Source organism: Barbus barbus (assembly GCF_936440315.1).
Source record: "Barbus barbus genome assembly, chromosome: 31".
Taxonomy (NCBI): domain Eukaryota; kingdom Metazoa; phylum Chordata; class Actinopteri; order Cypriniformes; family Cyprinidae; genus Barbus; species Barbus barbus.
The window spans coordinates 17,947,338-17,962,955 of NC_136759.1; the positions used below are offsets into that span (position 1 = coordinate 17,947,338).

At 36.7% G+C, this 15,618-nt stretch overlaps 1 protein-coding gene across 3 annotated transcripts in view; it reads right to left on the reverse strand.

Moving 5' to 3' along the window:
* The window catches only part of cltcb (clathrin, heavy chain b (Hc)), a 28,394-nt gene that overhangs the window by 11,488 nt on the left and 1,288 nt on the right, over positions 1-15,618 (reverse strand). For all 3 annotated transcript variants that reach the window (XM_079388148.1, XM_079388147.1, XM_079388149.1), the window contains exons 2-20: positions 14,247-14,454; positions 11,487-11,755; positions 11,201-11,362; positions 10,973-11,086; positions 10,328-10,501; positions 7,793-7,990; positions 7,502-7,702; positions 5,585-5,737; positions 5,349-5,471; positions 5,055-5,192; positions 4,795-4,959; positions 4,448-4,628; positions 2,721-2,884; positions 2,497-2,622; positions 2,243-2,385; positions 1,425-1,659; positions 1,189-1,311; positions 657-802; positions 380-563 (exon numbers count right to left, since the gene is read on the reverse strand). In XM_079388148.1, coding sequence (XP_079244274.1) covers positions 380-563; positions 657-802; positions 1,189-1,311; positions 1,425-1,659; positions 2,243-2,385; positions 2,497-2,622; positions 2,721-2,884; positions 4,448-4,628; positions 4,795-4,959; positions 5,055-5,192; positions 5,349-5,471; positions 5,585-5,737; positions 7,502-7,702; positions 7,793-7,990; positions 10,328-10,501; positions 10,973-11,086; positions 11,201-11,362; positions 11,487-11,755; positions 14,247-14,454 — 3,207 coding nt within the window. The remainder of the gene's footprint in view (positions 1-379; positions 564-656; positions 803-1,188; positions 1,312-1,424; positions 1,660-2,242; positions 2,386-2,496; positions 2,623-2,720; positions 2,885-4,447; positions 4,629-4,794; positions 4,960-5,054; positions 5,193-5,348; positions 5,472-5,584; positions 5,738-7,501; positions 7,703-7,792; positions 7,991-10,327; positions 10,502-10,972; positions 11,087-11,200; positions 11,363-11,486; positions 11,756-14,246; positions 14,455-15,618) is intronic.

Below are 15,618 nucleotides of genomic sequence, written 5' to 3' on the forward strand. Positions count from 1 at the left end.
CCCTGATGCCCGCGTTTTATATACAGTATAATTACCCGACGATATAACTGCGAGAGAAAGTATTTAAATATATATTTTCCTCCCTGTGCTTCCTTCTTGCTGATGAGCCGTACTGTGAAACAGCCAATCAGAGCAGAGCTCATTATTATTCATGACCCTGCCAAATAAGCCAATAACAGACCGTTTCATTCTAGGGAGAAATCCTAGGGTTGTAAATGGACATGTAAAATCGTTTCTGGAGATCTTTTGCCCTTACCTAAGCCACATACCTTCTGTGTAGATATCAGAGAACAATTTAAAATACTGTATCAATGCATTCTATGGCACCTTTAAGATGATTAAGACCTTCTATGGCACCTATTTGGGAGATAAGATGTACCTGTACTGCTGATGTGTTCACATCGAACTTCCTGAAAATCGCGAAAGCCTCCTCGAAGAGCTCATTGCTAATGGCGATGTTAGCGATGTCTGGGGCATCGTAGTTGTCGAGGCGGTTGATGTACTCCATGACACGTGTGCGGTCAGCTTTGATGGCTGTCAGGATCAGGAGGTTCTGCAGGTTCCTGGGACACGAATAATGGAAAGACAAATGTTTAACAACCTAAAATCTTTTATGGAAATCAATTTATGTTCCGTCACCGCTCAGATGAAATTACCTGTGTTCGCTGAAAACGGAGTTGTCCAAAACAATCTTCTCCAGAAGTTCAATGAGTTCATTGGGTAGGTCAGCAGTCATAAAAGCTTTGACAGTAACAGACACTTCCTCGGGGTCCTGGGTCTCAGAAAGGGCAGTTTGAACAACCTGTGGTGGGCGGGAACATAAACTGGATTTAATCGTTATGTTTGAAGCACTTTTTGACATTAATAACTCAGAAATGTACTTGAAGTCAACATGAAATCAAAATTTGTCCCATTCTTTTTTATTTTCTTTGCCCAAAAATAATTGACATGGCATTCCTAGTCTTTTTGCAAACAGGTTGAAACAATCTTCCTTTTCTGATGACATCATCAATCCCTTATTTTTTTAGCTCCTCCCCTTAAGCCATTTGGTTACATTCTGCTATGTAGCACCTACTTTTCATAATCCAATTACTTTTCAATGGATTATTTTTTATGTTGTGCCTTTCTGCTAAAATGGATTGCAAATAAAGCTTCATGTTGACTTGTATGTTATTTTCTAATTTGCACCTGGTCGATTAGGGGTCTCCTGTAAGGGTTGCTCTCCAGAAGCACACTAGCCCACAGCTCGGGGTCCTTACGACGCACAAGGTAACGGGACAAACTCTTGAAGAGCGAGTTCTCATTGCAAACCTGTGAAGTGAAAGAAAAGATTTAGAGATTTATCAAAGAACACGCTAAAAAAAAATCTCTTAAAATATTCTGCTGCAACAAACAGCTAAAACAAAAGCACCATTGTTCCTTACATGGATGAGCTCTTGGTCACACTGTCCTCTCTCATAAGCCACACAGGCCAGATGGGGGTCCCTCTTCTCGCAGTACTTGCCCACCACGCGGCTGTCATAGTAGGGGTTCTCTCGGAGGAAGCGCTCAGGGTTGTTGTTGCTGTCAATGTAAATCTTAGCCAGGGCATTATGGGTAGCAGGTTCCTCACAGCCCTCGTGGATACGGGCCTCTAACCACGGCAGAAGCAGCTTCAGTCTGTCAAAGAGATCAAAATGGTCAATAATGCTGCCCAGAATCAGACTAATTTTAGCCAAAACAGACCACAACAATATAATTACTGGTCAATGTCAACACGATTATAGATATTTGACAACATTTGAATTATCTGCACATAAGTGTGCTAATTTAGCAGATTAACAACATAAGCATTATTTATACATTTAGACCACCATTTAAAAGTGTTAATTCTCAAGTTACCATTTTAATATGATGATTTGATTCTTATATAATTTATTCATTATTTCTTAAATATTATGTATCAGTCTAAACTGTGTAATCTGTTACTTTCACTTTTGATCAATTGAAAACATCTTTGCTGAATAACAATATTAATTTCTAAAAGAACAAACAAAGTAGTAATAAACCAAAAACTTTTAGGCAGTAGTGTATATTGTACATTATTTAGGTGTCAATTCAAAAATCACTTGTCAAAGGATCACAACAACGAAACACTTTCTATATTTACATGAACATTGTGTTAAATATTTTACTTATTTAGTACAATTAAAATTGCATCATGACTCAGTTTATCTGCATTACATTGGCCAACAGCACGCACCTGTTTCTCTTTTCCACCTCGGCCACAAGCTCATCAGTAGAGAATTGGCCTCTGACCACAAGAATGAGGTTCTTAATGACGTCCTCAGAGCAGTCCACGTCCAGCAGCCCTCCAATCACCACGGGTAAACGGCTGGGGTTCACCTGACAAAACCAGTTAATCACTCAATCAGCCACTGATACAGAAACACCACACAGAGAGCCGAGGCAAGCACTCGAGAATCACAAGAGTTGCTGCAATCATGACTCGAGTACCTTCTGAACATAGATCTCAATGTACTTCTGTAGGTTGTTGCGGTACAAGTAGAGCACAAGGTCATGGACAAAGTCAAAGCGGTCGCACACAATGATGAGGGGCAGCTGGTCTGTCAGTTTTGCTTCCTGTTAAAGACAAGGTCAATTGTTCTTAATAGCACAATGAACTTTTTAATTTCAAGATGCTTGTTAAAAGCCTAAACAAGAGTCTTCAAGAGTCATACCTTGAGGAAGTTCTTCACACGCTCAGGATCGTAACAGTTACTCTCTCTGCAGATTCTCTCCACTTCTTTGATTTGACCAGTTTTACAAGCAGCCTGGATATATTTGAAGTGAACCTCTGGATCCTGGCTGAAGTTCACAATGGAGCCCAGGAAGTAGAACAGACCTGCAGGCCACATGAACCCATATGCTCATGAGATCTGATTAATTTCCATAATTCAGTTTAAATGAAAATCAAGTAATCAATTTAAAACAACTGTTTAAACTTTAGAAGCACCGATACCGATATCGGGCCCGATACTGTACTCCACTACTCATACTCGTAAAAATGCTACGAAACCAAAAGCCGATACCACACAGCCTGTGAACAGAGCTGTGTCCAGATAAAGCATCACTGACAACAGAACAAACAGAGTACAATGGATTTATGGATTAAGGATGTCTATGAAGTACATGTAGCCTATGTAAGCAGCTGTGCACGAGCTGATAAGTAAAGCACGCTGAGTGGTTTGAGCATGCAGCGGCACAGATGTGCGAGCTTGTCAAGCAAATATCCCTTTCTGACAGACATCACTGGAAAGTTTGTAGTTCAGTCGGATGTGTCAAAAGTAAGTGAGTAAACCAATGCACAAGACAAGTTACTAGAGTTATTTGTCGGTAAAGAGAGAGAGAGAGAGTGAGAGAGAGTCACTTCTTTTGCATGATCTTGACTGCTGTTTGCGCACTTAGCAGATGCATCATTTGGATTAAAACTAAATCGTAAATATAAAACAAAAATCATAGGGGCATTAAACCATATTTATTTTAACCGTCAAGCATACACCATTTGAAAGTGAAACTAGCAGCCTGTGTGAAATGCACTATATACATCTCATTCTGCACCAATTTGGGCATGTGCTGTGCATGTTTTGCTTGCTTTTAAGAATAATTCAGTTTTTACTCGTACACGAGCGTCCACATACAGTGCGTGACACAAATTTTGTCACCAAAATAGTACGCGTGTAATTGTATAATGTATAACGAGTGGTTCCCTGCATTACTTTAGGAAAACGTTTTGTGATTACAGTACTGAGCCGCTGCAATCGACTTGGTACAGCTCTAATGCGCCATTAAATTAAAGATGAAATAACAGAGCAATAAAATGAACAGTGAAAGTAACAAAAGCTTGTGCAATACATTTTAACATGTATAATTAAGTGTGAAAATAACTTAACAAAATACTGTTTGCTAAATGAAGCCAGCTAACATGATTCATAATTTTATTTTATTTATTATTATTATTTTGTTTCTGTACTCAATATTTAAAAGAAATTACGAATGCAATGGAAAAAATATCGGTATCGGACTCGTTCTCAAAAAGTGGTATCGGTGCATTCCTAGTTCAAACTTTTTTCAGGCTAGTGGCCATGTGGCACTTAATTTTATTGTAAAAATAGTAATGCACTGTTAATAAATAAAATTATCTGGATAACTCAGAGCAAATACACAAATATGTAGGTACACAATGAATATGGTTAAACCAAAAAAAAAGAGATAAAATACTTTAAAGTGACAGTTCACCTTCCGTTGCTGGTCCCCACTGACTTCCACAGAATGGAGAAAAAAAAAAAAATACTATTCAAGTCAATGGGGACCAACTGAAGGTGAACTATCCCTTTAAGCTATATTGTCCTGCCCTAATTTCAGGAAAATCAGTTATGGTGCACTGAAAGCATTTCAGCATTCTTACCCTCAAAGCTCTTGAAGGACTCGAAGAGCTCTGTGAGCGACTGGGTGGAGAGCTGCTCATGATACTTGGAGGCCACCTGGACACAGATCTGGAGGTTTTGCCTGATGTTAGCAGAAAGCATGGCTCTAAGACATTCCAGAGAGTCCTCCACCGACAGAGAGCCGAAGAAGTTCACCAGCCACTGCAACCAGAACACAACATATTACCACATCAATCAGAGTACCAAAGTACTGATGGCCATGAACATAACTATCAACATTTAAGAGTCTTATTCCATTCTAATAAATGCAAATGAATGATACAGTAATGGTCTGGGTATAAAAGTTCAAGCAGACTGTGGACTGTACCTCTGGGTTGAGCAGGTGGGTGTGGACCACGGCCCGTTTGATGTCATACAGGTCAGTGTAGTGCTCCAGAGCTCTCTGCAGAAGACCTGCCTTCTCACACAGCTGAGCCACATGGGCCCGGTCATAGTGAGTGAACATCTGGTTCCCCAGGATGGCATCTGCCACCTACATAGGGCAAAACAAATACCATGTTATGATACAAAACTTTGCAAAATAGGAAAGTAAGTGAGGTGCGTGGTGCTGATGTTCGTAGTGAGCACCTGTGGGGCGTGCATCAAGTTCATCTCCAATAGACGAGTCTGTAAAGGACCTTCAGTGGGACGGTTGTTCTTCAGGGCATCCAACAGAAAAGAAGTGCACTGCTGGATCAGGTTATACTCCATAAACACATCCACAATCTGTAGAATAAGCAAAAACATTAGCAAATTCATTTGTTATTAAAAGTTTGCCTACTTTATCCTCAGAAATGCTTACATGCAGTCCAAGAGAGAGTCCAAATTTGTATAAAATAAATACAAGTTATACAACGGAGGAAATAGAAAATGCTATTATACCTGAGTGATGTCAGCCAGAGGTTCCTCATCCTGAACGAGCATTTGGGAGAACTGCAGGCCTTGTTCTGGACTGATCCGCATGACATTCCTCAACAGGAAGATCCAGTCTGGAGTGTAGCCAACCTGCACACAGATGGCCACGCATTAGAGGATGGAGCTCAAATATTAAATCTCTCACACGAATACAGCAGTTTACAGAGCAGTGTGAAATTTAGTGCCACCTTTTTAAAACTCACCTTTTTTGCATACAGTACAATTTTCTGGAACTGCCCGGTCTCTGCGAAACACTGGATCACTTTGTTGGGAACGTTGGCCCTTAGATAAACACTAAGTGCAAGAGTTGGGTCCACAGACTTCACCAGATCACCCAACTCTTCAGAGCACTCCAGCTACAGGAACCAAAAACAGACGGTTTTCATTATGTATCATAATATTGAATAACAAGTTACATTAGTCGGAAAGATATGCGGGGTTCCCCACTTTTTGACAAATTCATTTCTATGACCTTTCCAGTTGTTTGTGATAAAAATACGATTTTAAAAATCATTTTGATTAAGACTGATTAGTGAATCAGCCTGTGTGATACATTAAAGTGATAGTCCACCCAGAAATTTAAATCTATCATCATTTACACACCCTCATATTGTTCCAATCCAAACCTTCATGATTGAAACCGTTTCGGGTACCACTGATTTCCATTATATTTTATCCATATAATGAAAGTCAATGGGAATCAAAACTGTTTGGTTACCAACATTTTTTAAAATGCGTTATTTTATGTTCAGCAGAAGAAAGTAAGCCTTGGAATGACATGAGGGTGAGTAAATTACACAATTTTCCTTTTTGGATGAACTTACCCATAAAAAAAATAAATTAAAAGACTGATTTATTAACAAATCAGACATCACTTTTACTCTAAAACAAATAAATCTCCAACAGATTAAATATTTTACTGTACAGCATAGCTAGAAAATGTCAATTTTTCAAAGCAATTTCCATGACTTTACCATAATTGTATTAATTTCTAGATATGCACCGATCAACCGGCCAGGGACCAGAATTAGTCGATTTTCCGCATGATTGGCCCGGACCAGTGACCGGCCGTTCCATTTTGACATCACACTTACTCTCACATCTGCATGTAAACATGTTGTCGGCATGGAAGTTCTTCTGTGAGTGAAGAAGACACAAAGTTCGCAATTTGTAATATGTGTAGGGCCCAAGTAAACTGTGGAGGAACCGCATGGCTCGATTAATGCTTGTTTGGGACAGGCAGATTTTTTTTAAAGAGGCGAGTGAGAATTTTACTTGCCCAACCGGACAAGAAGAAGAGTCAATAAAATGCCAAAAAGAAAAATAACTAGGGAAGCACTAAAGCTTGGCCACCAAAAATTTTCATGAGAATGTTTCTGATTTTATTGAATTCAGTGTAAATGGCAAATGATAATGTATTTTTTGAACGAATCGAGTAAGTCAATGATTCGGTCACTTGCCTTTTTTCTGAATGAATCATCATTTGAACGAATCGGTTGAATGAATAACTAAATGACTCACTCATTAAAACAGTATTTTGCCACCAACTACTGGTGGTTTTATTTCAACCCCTTTCCAGTCACAGAGCACTTTATTTTGAGAGTCGTTCAAGTAAGACAACATCTGTAACTTAGTCCAGATTTGGGGAATTGTAATGTTTAATAATTTCTTTTATGTAAATCATTTTTTGCATTGAAAAAAAAAAGTATAGATTTTTAATTGCATATGCTGTCAATTATAGTTCTTAGAAAGAAAATCACAACAACAACAAAAAAACGGAAATTGGAGTCGGCCAAGAAAATCGCAATCGGTGCATCTCTATTAATTTCCATTATTTTGTTCATGCATGGAAAAACACAATATTATAATTCTCTGATATTTCCAAGTTTTCATGGCTTTACAAAACCTAGAGCATGTCTATTTTACTTTATACTATTATTGGTTATTTTTATCATTACTAACACAATATTTCTTTTTCTTTCTATCTATCTATCTATCTATCATTTTGTAACCGGTTTTTTTTATTGATGCTTTAATATTTTGTGTATAACAATCAAGCCAAGAAAATAATTTGAATTAATACAACTTTGGGTCACATATTTATTCAGAAGAGGATCTACCTTGTCTTCCTTTAGCCATTTCTCCAGGAGCTGTTTGCGGCCTTGCTGCAGGACGGGCCTGCAAAGCTCCAATGACTCAAACTTGTTCAGCTGGCCCTGATCCAGCAGAATCCCAAAGTACTGCAGCAGGGGAGACGTCTGACCGGGCTGAGCAGGAACACTCTGGAACCGACGGATGGTGTCTGGGGTGCGCAGGATGCCCTGCAAGAAGCCAACAGTCAATCAGAAACCCTAACATTTGCCTGACAATGACTAATGAGGCATCAGGTCGTGTGATGCAGTCTGCTGTACCTTTGGTGCATTGGCAGCCACTTTGGCAGCTTCAGAGTAGTTGCCACCAGCAAATAGGTTGTTGAATTTGCGGGCGAAGAGCTCCTCGGCACCTGCCAAGTTGTTGCGGACGGCCATCCTGAGGGCCAGATCAGGGTTCTGCAGCACGTTAGTGATATAAGGAATGATGTTTTCCTCCTCCACGCACACAGACAGCACCTGAAAAACAATGACAGTGTCAGAAAGAGAATGCAGACACTGACAGCATAATTCACAATACAAATTAAACAATTATACTTTGGGATCCATAATTTATTTTTTAAACAACTGCTTTCCATTTTAATATATTTTAACATGTCATTTATTCCTGTGATGCAAAGCTGACTTTTTTGCATCATTACTTCAGTCTTCAGTGTCACATGATTGTTCAGAAATCATTCTAATATGATTGTGTTCAAGAAACATTTATCAATGTTAATACATGTGATGTTGTGTGATACTGTTTTTCATTAATTATTTTATATATACACAAACATATACACACACACATAAACACCACAATGCAAACAAAACCTTTTTTGTATGCGATTAATCGTTTGACAGCACTAATATATATATATATATATATATATATATATATATATATATAAAATTGATAAATAAACACTTGATAAAAATGGATAACCTGAAAACTTCAAGAACTGTTTGTTTAATTTGTATATTTTTTGTGATTATTTTGCGATAAAGTGAAAAACTTTCATTCATTTAATTTTTTGAATATTAATTTACTTTCATTTATGAAAGACTATGTTCAACATTTTAGCTGATAGTGGTGTGAAAACTCAATTTCCACAGGTATTTATACCAAGTACCAACTACTGAAATTGTGGCAGCACAACCCCAGTTGCCCGTGTTTAATATTCTGTCACGCTTCACCAGTCCCATAACATACAGCCACAAGCCACCTCTGAGCTCTGTTTATGGATCTTTTTAGTATCAGTAATGCTTGTTGTGAAGTTTGTTTGTCTCTGTCAAATAAACAAATCTCTGTGTGCCAACCCATAATCTGTTCCATTACCACATTAGTGCTAAATCTGGCTAATCTCTATTCATAAGCCCCTAATAATACACTGATTGGCTCCAAATGATGCTGATCTGGACCCATAAAGCACCTAAAGGGACCCTCGGGGTAATACATAAATGAATGGGCCGGTATCCCATTATACAGTTATTTAAGTCTGCAGCACGGCCTGTGACAGAGCTAGTCATCAGTCAGCGACTGAAGCCCAGCAAACACACCGCAGAACGCAGTAAGAGGATTACAGCGGCCGTCTCTACCTCCAACTTAGTGGCACACGCTGTTCTCACTGTACGTGTCGAGGGATCAGGGATTCCTTCAGCTACAGCATCCTAATGCATTATGGACTGAGACTCGAATATAAGACTGAGGTTAGAATAGCTAATATAGGTAATTAAGTTTAAAATAGCAAAAACAATAGGGCATTTTTTTTTTAATCAAAATTATTTTCGTCGGCGCAGATAGCTTCATGGTTAGTGCATCGACATACAGCACAACTGCGCTCACAACGACCCGAGTTTGATTCCTGCCTCGAGGTCCTTTGCTGATCCCACTCCCCTCTCTTCGCCCCAATACTGTCCTGTCATCTCTACGAACAAATATAGCCACTTTTTTTGTTAAATGAACAAAACTTATATTTACCATTTTCATTATATTCAACAATATAATAATAGATATAAAGCATCATCTACATTTACCTATATGCATTACCTAACTTTAACTTCATTTAAAAAAATACATTATAGTAATATGAAATGACCTGCAATGAGCAATTTTGAACAACTTAAGTTTTGAAATGATTCATGGAAATGATTCAAACTTATCAACTCTGACACAGACTGTGGTTTGAAATAGAAATGTTATTAAAACATGAGAAAAATGATTGTTGATTATTCAACTTCATGCCAGTCTCTTTGGTTCTTTCCTGGCAAAAACCTATTTCCTATTTAAAACCTATTTTTTCCGATAGAAAAAAAAAATAGAATGACATGATCCTTAGGAAACACATTGAAAATTGTGTTCATTACTGCAATGTTCAATGTTGCTTCATTTTATATTGCCAGCTAAATCAAGACAAATACATCGTGAACATTCAATAGATCATCCCACCCTAGTGTGGTCTGACAGTTTTGTGGTTTGATAAGGGAGGTTTCTTTAATGAGGAGGGGAAAACAAACGGGAGAGTAACGATGAGTAGGGTTCACATTTCCGTGCTCTCTCTGCATATTTAATAACTTTTGGGTCTGAGCTCCAAAATAATTAATCAACTGATGGCATCCTGTTACAGTAGATTACAGAACACAAGCTAGTGTGTTTGCACAGACTAACTATACAGAAACAATCCCCTGGTGTCTGTCTGGAACTAGCTCAGCTGCTCCATTCAAATGTGCTGACCAAACAAGCCTAAATGTTCAAGCTAAATCAAAGCCAATGCACCACTTTCTTCTTTCAATAACAGCAGGTAAAGCGGTCTGTACCTGTCCCTTCCGGTTCACACCAATGATGCCAGATGTGGCTTCATGAGAAGCGGTGACAAAAATGGTCTCTCCACTGATCCTGTTCATGTAGATGCAGGTGCCCATCTCAAGGTCATAGAGGTGGATGTAGCCGTATTTGGTGATGAGAAAGACAACATCATGCTTGGAGCTTATCTAGAAGACAAGAAAGGAGTGCGTCTTCTACTTTAGTGAAAATGTATTAAATTAATAAACAAGATAAATTAGCTATTCATTTAAATGTTATAAATTAACATTTTATTGTGTGTGTGTGTGTATATATATATATATATATATATATATATATATATATATATATATATATATATATATATATATATATATACACATACACATATATATATATACACACACACATATATATACACACACACACATATATACACATATATATATATATATATATATATATATATATATACATACACACATATACACACACACACACATTTTTATAATTATTCTAAAATTATATTCTTTTTATTCTAAAAACGGCTTTTAAAAGGGTTTTTCTGTTCTAATGGTTATGGAAAGTTTGTGGTTAAACCTAACGTACCAACAGACAAATTTTTATAATATTCATTAAATATTCAAAACTATGAATACCTGCATTGCAACCGGAAAATCGTTCTGGGCCTCTGGAGGGAAAAACACGTCGACTGCTTTCTTTGGAAAGGGTTGATTACCTGTCGGAGGTGTTCCAACCTCAATAATGTGCAACTACAGTGGGGACAAAAATACACGAGTGACATTAAATCCACTGTTTCAATGCAATATAGACATAATCACCATTTATTTCCACATGGACGTTCATTTAAAAAAAAATAACCAGACCTTTCCTCCAGCTTGTCCCCGAACAGCAAAACAGAAAAGTGTGGATTCCTCAGCATTTCCCTCCATTTTAAACTGAGCAAATCCAGCAGCATGGCCTTCGATTGGCTGCGACACCTTTCTGTCCACTGAGTAAAGTTGCATTGCACCCACAACACGGTTTTGCTGACAGGAAAAGGTTTAAAAATGGCATTTCAGCAGGAAAAAACGACAACAACTGTGACATACAGGTTAATGAGAAAGGAATTTTTGGTGCATTAAACATTGCAAATCAAATTGTTATTTGTACCTGTGCAGAAATTCCAATTAGAAGCAGCCATTTCTGTTTGGCATCAGTGCGGTAGTTTATAATTTGACAGCCTGCTAAACTGGAATGCCGGTCAAAGACTTTGATGGGCTGTGAGTCTCCTTCCATACTCCAGTGATAGACCGCATTGTCTGTCACAAGTGCTACGGTATTGAGAGAGATCCACTTCCAAAATGTGACATCATCGGTCATGGTGTGGGCCTTCATCTTGCTCTTCATTTCAATGTTGAAAATCTGAAGGGTTTTTGCCGCTGAAATTCAGGAACAGAGGTCACTTGAATAAAATGGCGACGATTTTTTTTCATGGTGTGATTTAAATTAGTTAACATACAGACATCAAGCGTAATGCTACTAACAAGATGTGTGTGTTAAATCGTAAGTGTAAAGTAACAACAAAGATATGGACATCATGACAAAGCAGTTACAACGCAACAGCTATAGGACAAACACTGCAAACATCAAGCAGAGTTTTAATCTGCATTTAGTTGGACAATTTTAGTCAAGTTCTAAATCTAGCAAGTTTATGGATTATTAATTAGTTAGGAACTCATATGTCTCTACTCTGCACTACAAAAAATGCAATGCAGACTGTGTGTTTACTGTAAAACATAATATTATTCTCGCCTGCAAACACATTAATCATCAGCTTACCTCAAGTATGTGGGAATACTATTTGCTAAAGCGTGTTTAAAAGTTTCAGTCTAAAATGTGGACCGCAATTGGCTAAATCTGCAGAGATGCATTATTCTTTTAATCAAAATACAGCGGCCCCAAAATGCATTGAGACACTTAAAGCCACACTTAATGTATATCACTGCAATAAAAATAAAATAGTAGCATTTATTTTAAAGAAAATTAGCAGAAGCACACTTTTTAAATCAAAACAAATGTTCTTAAAACAAGTATTTGGACACTTCACAGCTGTCAAATGTCTGTCAATATTGTAGAAAGCAGATTTCAAACAGCCATTAAAAATCTAATTAGTTTTGAGAGAAGCTGAATTATGATTAGTTTGCACTCGATTTGATAATTTTCTCTAATGTGACGGCATTCTGACTTTTTAAGTGTCCAAATATTTTTGGGGATCACTGTATATTTGATTTCATTTCTGTTAACCACTGTTAGTAATTGATTAAAAAAATAAAAAATAAATCTGGCCTTACATGTAACAATGTCATGAGGGGGGAAACACCTAACAATTCTGAATATTACTAACAAATGCATATATTATTTAAACTCCAAAAAAAAAAAAAAAAAACCTGCTCTCAATATAAATACACTACCATTCCAAAGTTTGGGATCAGTATAATTTTTTAAAAAGACATTTCTTACGCTCATCAATGCTGCATTTATTTTTTCATAATACAGAAAAACTGTAAAATAGTATACCAATTTCAAATAGCTGTTTTCTATTGTAATGCAAGTTGAATTTTCAGCATCATTACTCCAGTCTTCAGTGTCACATGATCCTTCAGAAATCATTCTAATATGCTGATTTGCTGCTCAAGAAACATGTCTTATCATCAATGTTGAAAACAGTTGTAATGCTTACATGTGTAGTTTTCAGGTTTCTTTGATAAATAGAAAGTTGAAAAACAAACAGCATTTACTTGAATTAGAAATGTTTTAAAATTATAAATGTCTCTGTTGTGACTTTTAGCTAATTTAATGCATCCTTGCTGAATCAAAGTATTGTTATATATATATATATATATATATATATATATATATATATATATATATATATATATATATATATATATATATATATATATATATATATATATATATATATATATATATATATATATATATATATAAACTGACCCCAAACTTTTGATTTCAAAAATCACTATAATCATTTACAAATCATCACTGCAAATAAGACCATATTCAGTTTATCACTAATTTCATGGTCATAATTCACCCTCTCATATTTCACTCTGCAACTCAACTGTAAGAATATCTAGAAAGTTGCCTTGCAAATCTATCAGTTTACAGACATATTACACCTTTGCATTGCATAAACAGTATACTGCCAAGTGCCAAAACAAAAAAATTAAAGAGCTGAATATTGTTGTTATGACTAACAACAACAAAATGCATTTAATTTTACACTAAACAAGAAAAAAAATAGGCTGTTGCCATGTTACATGCATGTTACACAATCCCAACCCCCTCCTTACATGGCTAACCTATCATTCAACAAAGGCATTCAGATTGACCCCACATTTCACAGTTAAAAATCCCACAACTCAGTATAGATGAAATTGAACTCACCGTCTGCAAACATAAGAAAGCAGTAAGAAACAAAAAAATAAAAAAGAACAAAAACAAGCAAGAAAAGACAAAGCATTTATGACGGCAAGACATTTCCAATGAGCATTTTCAAAGGTTTTCTTAACCAAAAAATTACAGCAAGAAGCTTTAATACGTAACGAGACAGAGATGGCTGGGAATATGAACAAACTTGTTAGAATTATGGAGGGTATTTTAGAATAATTATGTCATTTGACATCACAAAAGTCATACACTGTTACACTAAACTGTCTCGATGGAAACACAGTCAGCTGAAGATATTGTAGTCATGTTATATATTGAGGGGATGGGAGGGGGTTGCAGGAACACACAACCTCATGGAAATTTCTATATTCATGCCAAAAATGATCATTACATTTCAAAAATCCATGCCTTAATGTGTCCCCCCACTTTTCAAATATCTTTAATGTCCCTGTGTCTTACCTTTAAGGGCAATGACTTTGCTGGCTGGGTTCATGATGGCACTGTCTGCAGAGATGGGCCTGCGGATGGGCGTATTTGGATCGCTCATGTCGATGATCACCACCTGGGCTTGTTCGCCCACCTTCTCCCGGATGCAGATGAACTTATCTGACTCCATCGTGAGGGTGCTAAACCCAATGTTCGCTGGGTTTATGCCCAGGTTTTGGAGCTGTAAGAAGTGGACAGGCATTATTTACTATTGTTAGATACAGTACTAGTATTTTTTCATTTCGGCATCAAAATGCTGTCTAGGCTTGGCTTAATTTTTTAATACACTGCCTGGAGGTCAATAATCAAATGTGTCTGCTGCAAGTCTATTTCAATGTTTGTTGGATGTTTAGACATTTTAAAAATAGGGATCTATGGGCACAATCTCACAAGCGGCATCATCCTCCTCCCCCACTGTGATGCACCTGCGCAATGACACAATGCACTTTAATGACTCAAGTCAGGCCGGTTCATTACATTAATGCTCCAGTAACTGGAATTCAACAAATATCCATGAATTAGCATTCAAATCTTATTTATCTATGTATCACACATCGATATTGATAAACACCATCTATACACTATCCTAAATGTTAGAGATTATTTCAAGGGAAAGTTCACTAAAAATGTTAAGCAGAGTGGCAGCATTTTTTTTTAAACTAGGGCTAGGGTGACAAGATCAAACATCTAATTTTACTACATCTTTATTTTGATGAATCGATGTTGATTCTTAAGTTCCAAAATCCATCATTTAGTCTGTTTTCAACTGATGCGTGATTAAAACAATAAGCTTTGTGCTTTACTTACATGAAAAATTCTCAGCTTTCAAATTCTGTCCATTTTATCATGAAAGTAATTTGTCATTCTGATGCTCTTTAATGTGACAACACAGTGCATATCTCTTCCTCTTTACTACTAGTTATAGCATGAAATAAACATGAATGAACATCAGAAGGTATGCTGAAAGAAACAGTACCATAATCCGTTTCATGTCTCATCGCTTAGTGTTTCAACCGTGAAAAGACGTCAATAAAACAGCTTGTGAACAATGTCAAATAACATTTACCTCAGGAAAGCCATTTAATGTCCATAGCATGTATGTTAGAACTCCACTATTCTCCTAAATACAGTATATGCACCATATTACATAGTCATTATATTTTTTACTTAACCTTTTAGTGATGTCTCATTTAATATAAGTTTGAAAAAAATCTGTGTCTGTAAAAACATATCACTAATAAGTTTACATAAATGTGTATTTTCAGTGTTTGGATCCAACTCTTTTTATTTGAGCTCTGACTGTTAAAAATAAACCGCAATCGAATTTGGATTTCTGTAGTTTACA